The 4,342-nt window shown below is 55.8% G+C and overlaps 1 protein-coding gene across 1 annotated transcript in view; it reads left to right on the top strand.

Moving 5' to 3' along the window:
* The first annotated feature begins 215 nt into the window (after window positions 1-215).
* Window positions 216-4,342, top strand: part of RAB10 (RAB10, member RAS oncogene family) — a 64,392-nt gene continuing 60,265 nt past the window's right edge. The window contains exon 1 of the mRNA XM_042455691.1: window positions 216-661. Coding sequence (XP_042311625.1) covers window positions 535-661 — 127 coding nt within the window. The 5' untranslated portion in view covers window positions 216-534. The remainder of the gene's footprint in view (window positions 662-4,342) is intronic.

Genomic DNA, 4,342 nt, shown 5'->3' with positions numbered 1-4,342 from the left:
ATCCCCGCCCCCTTTTCCTCGGGCGCGCGCGTCGGAAAAGAAAGAAAGACGGAGAGGGAGAGAGCGAAAAAAGGGCGTGGGGACGCGGGCCCCGCCCACCGTCTGCGTCACTTGACCGCGCCCGCGACGTAACGTGCTCCTGCGCGCAGGCGCACCACGGCTACGTCAGAGGGGGAAGAAAAAGGGAGCGGCCGGGCAGCGTGCGCGTTCCGGGGCGTCCGTCTGTGGCTGCGTGCCTAGCTCTGCTCTGGCCTCCGCCTCCGCTTGGCCTGAGGGGGATCCGTGGCTGGAGGGCCGAGCCATGCGGAGGGCCAGCGCCGCCCAGCCGTGAGCAGCCAGCCGCTCTCCCCGCCTCCCTCGCCTCCTCCTCCTCGGCAGCCATTTTGTGCCTCCTCCTCCTCCTCCCGCCGCCGCCGCCGCCGCCGCCTCTGCCGCCGCTTCTCCGGGCGCCTGTGGTCCTGGGCCGGTGCCTGACGGGGAAGCAGCCGCAGCCGCAGCGCCTGGTGCCGGTGGTGCTCCGCTCCGCCGCTCCCGATGGCGAAGAAAACCTACGACCTGCTCTTCAAGCTGCTGCTGATCGGCGACTCCGGCGTCGGCAAGACCTGCGTCCTCTTCCGCTTCTCCGACGATGCCTTCAACACCACCTTCATCTCCACCATCGGTGAGGAGCGGCGCCCCGAGACGCCCCCTGCTCCTCCTGGCGGGGCTCTCCCTGCCGGCCCCACCCCGTTCCCCGCAGAGCCTTTGTTTCAGCCAGCCTCCCTCCCCTTCTCCCTTCTCTCTCTCTCTCGCTGCTGTCAGTCGCGGGCTGGACCAAGGTGCCCAGAGAGCCTCCCTCCCTCCGTCTCGGGCCCTTTCTAGCTTAGGGTCTGAAACCACGCAGCCCTTTGAGGAGAGAGCCAAGGGGTGGCCGGGTGTCCTTAGCCAGACTGGAGGGGACCGTCCCATAGAGAAGCCCCCCCCCCCCGGCCCTACGCTCCCCCACTGGATGCCCTGCCAGCAAGGATGCGCCAGGGGCTCCCTAGGGCAAGCATGGCTTCCTTCTGGGCAAGTCCTGGCACCCGCTTGAGTACCTCTTGCTTGGAGAAGAGACACTGAAGCCACAGGAGAGCCCCGCTTGAAGATTTGAGGATGGGCAAAGCTTGGCTTCGGATGCTCCAGAGAATAGGGTCTGGAGCAATGGATGCAAGCTCCAAGCTCCAGGAAAAGGGATCCCAGCCCAAGGTTAGGAGGAGTCCCCTTCCTTAAGGGCCTTAAGCAGAGGCTGGATGGCCATCTCTCAGTGAGGGAGAGTTCCTGCATGGCAGAAGGAGGGGGCTGGACTGGAACCGGGCCCTTCTTGGGGGCTCTCTTCCAACTCTAGGAGTCTGTGGTTGTGTGACGTCCGGCGACCCTCAGTCATGAGGATTTCCTGCCAGGAGTTTTGCCATGGCCAGAGGCTGAGAGCAGGGGGCTTCCCAGGGTCTCCCTGGGGGCTTTTGGGGGGGGGGTTTGGGCTCTGTGGCCGTGTTCTAGAAGAGTTAATGCCTGCCCTTTCACCAGCATCTGTGGCTCTGGCATCTTCAGAGAACGCTGGCATGGAAGAGAGGGAGGTATAGATAGATATATATATCTACTGTGTGACTCTGGGTTGGGAGCAGTGATTTCCATGTTAGTCTGCGTATTGTTCTGTGGTTGAGGATCTGCAAGGAGGATTCGCTTAATTAGTGGTCCTTTCTCAGCAGACAGTGGGTCTCTAATTAAGCAGACACCCATCCTCTTTTCATATCCTCCCACACTGAGGCCTTGCCATTCAGCCACAGAACAATCCACAGATTAACATGGAAATGGCTCTCCCTACCCAGGATCACACGGGATGTATATATCTAGACCCCACTCTCTTCCATGCCAGCATTCTCTGGTGAAAGGTCAGGGACAAACTCTTCTAGAGTATGGCCACAGAGCCTGACAAAGCCACAAAAAACAAACTCTGGATGCAGTCCAGGAAAGCTTTCCAAGTCCCCTACTGGGTTTCCATGGCTGAACAAGGAATCAAACCCCGGTCTCCAAAGCTGAGCCTGTGATGGGCTTTTCTCAGCAAGTTTCTTCAGAGGGGAATTTTGGCATGGTCTTCCCCTGAGGCTGAGAGAGTGTGACTTGCCCAAGGTCAAGGGGCTTCATGGCTGAGCTGGGATTCAAATCCTGGTCTCCAGGGTTAGAAACATAGGCCTGTTACAGACTGCTGAGAAGCGGCGGTCCGCCACCACCGCCACTTGCAGCGTCCAGGAACTGCAGCAGCCAAACGGCACGGTTCCCGGACGCTGCAGAGAAGGAGTGCGAAAATCGCGCTCCTTCCTGGGCCCCGGAAGAGACGCCGCAAGGCGCTAGTCATGTACTCGCAGCGTCACTTCCGGGGCATGACGTGCGGACACAGAGTGTCTGCTACATCAAAATGGCGGCGGCTGTGTGGAACGGCCGCCACCATTTTGGCGTAGTCATTACGCGCGAGGGGCAAGGTGCATCAGGAAGCGCCGCCCCTTGCGCGTAATGACAGCACCTCATGGGCCCGTCTGTAACGCGCCATAGAGTTGGAAGAGATCTCAAGGGCCATCCAGTCCAACCCCATTCTGCCACACAGGAACTCACAACCAAAGCACTCCCTGGGTCAGATGGCCATGCAATTGTAGCTCAACACTCAAACCACCGTCTACAGCATACCACAGGTATATTGTGCATTTTAGTTGGGCAATAAAAGGTGTCGCTGATGGATTTTTGTTGTATTTGTTAAATGGCCAACACAGCTACCACTGAATGTTCACAATACATGCCCACTCATATATTTAAACACACACTAGAGCCAGAATGGTATAGTAGTTTGAGTCACTGGTCCCTAAACTATGCTCTTTAAGGGCTTTTGGACTTCAACTCCCAGAATCCCAAACTATTGGCCAATGTGGCTGAGGCTTCTGGAAGCTGAGGCCCAAAATCTCTTAAAGGGCACAGTTTGGGGAACACTGGTTTGAGTGTTGGCCTGTGCTTCTGAAGATGAGGGTTCAAATCATTACCTGAGCATAAAAGCTCACTGGGTGACCCTGGGCAAGCCACACTCTCACAGCCTCAGAGGATGGCAATGGCAAACCCCCTCTGAACAAATGTTGCCAAGGAAATCTTATAGTAAGTTCATGTTGTAGGCTCCATAAGTTGGAGACCACTTGAAGGCGAACACACAGACGTGCACATTACACGCTGCTGCCAAGCCTTTCGTTTTCCCATTTTGTGGCTCCTCTGTGGTCCCTGCCCTGCTCCCCCATCTCCTCCCCCTTTCCACCTCCAAATTATATCTGCTACAGTTTAGTTTGCCTTCTGGATGCCTAGAAGGAGCCAAATCTTTTCATGCCCTCCCTGCCCACGCTGACTGTTGATTCCCAACCGTGGAAGGAGTTCTTGTAGCTCTCCTGCCTCCTTCTTCAAGCTGGTAATTTCCCTTTGGGCTGTACTTCGCTTTTTTCTTCACGCTGTTCTTGTTGTCAGTGTGCCGGGGAATCCTCCGAATGCCACTCCGCTGGACTCCTTGGACTGACCTCTCTCACCATCACCACCATTACCCCAGACTTGCCACCCCTCCTAGTCTTAGCTGCTGCTCTGCTCTCTTTTTCACTATCCCACATCTTCTCTGGGTTTTCTGTGTCCAGAGGTACTGTTTGCCACCTTAACCCAGACACAGGAGGGACAATGCCATAGCACAAGATCTCTGACCATTGGCTCAGTTGCCAGTTTCTGGCCTCTCCAAAGGTGTGTGGAATTTAGCTCCAAAAGCAGCTGTGTTGACTTTGGGTTAAAGTAGCGCAAATGTGAGGGACAGTGGTATGGTTAACTCTGACGCTCACCCAGGATCATAGAATCGTAGAGTTGGAAGAGGCCACAAGGGTCATCCAGTCCAACCCTCTGCCATGCAGGAACTCTCAGTCAAAGCACTCCCATTGACAGATGCCCATCCAACCTCTTTTTTAAGACCTCCAAAGAAGGAGACTCCACTACACTCCGAGGAAGGAGTTTGTTCCACTGTCGAACACCCCTCACTGTTGGGAAGTTCCTCCTAATGCTGAGCTGAAATCTCTTTTCCTAGAGCTTGCATCCATTGCTCCATTGGGTCCTATTCTCTGGAGCAGCAGAAAACAAGCTTGCTCCCTCCTCAATGTGACATCCTTTCAAATATTTAAACAGGGCTATCATATCACCTCTTAAACTTCTTTTCTCCAGGCTAAACATCCCCAGCTCCATCAGTCATTCCTCAAAGGGCTTCATGGTTTCCAGACCTTTCACCATTTTTGTCGCCCTCCTTTGGACACGCTCCAGTTTCTCT

This window comes from Sceloporus undulatus, chromosome 1, assembly GCF_019175285.1.
Source record: "Sceloporus undulatus isolate JIND9_A2432 ecotype Alabama chromosome 1, SceUnd_v1.1, whole genome shotgun sequence".
NCBI lineage: Eukaryota > Metazoa > Chordata > Lepidosauria > Squamata > Phrynosomatidae > Sceloporus > Sceloporus undulatus.
Note: the sequence above shows the minus strand (reverse complement) of the source record. Positions and strands in the feature narration are given on the sequence as shown.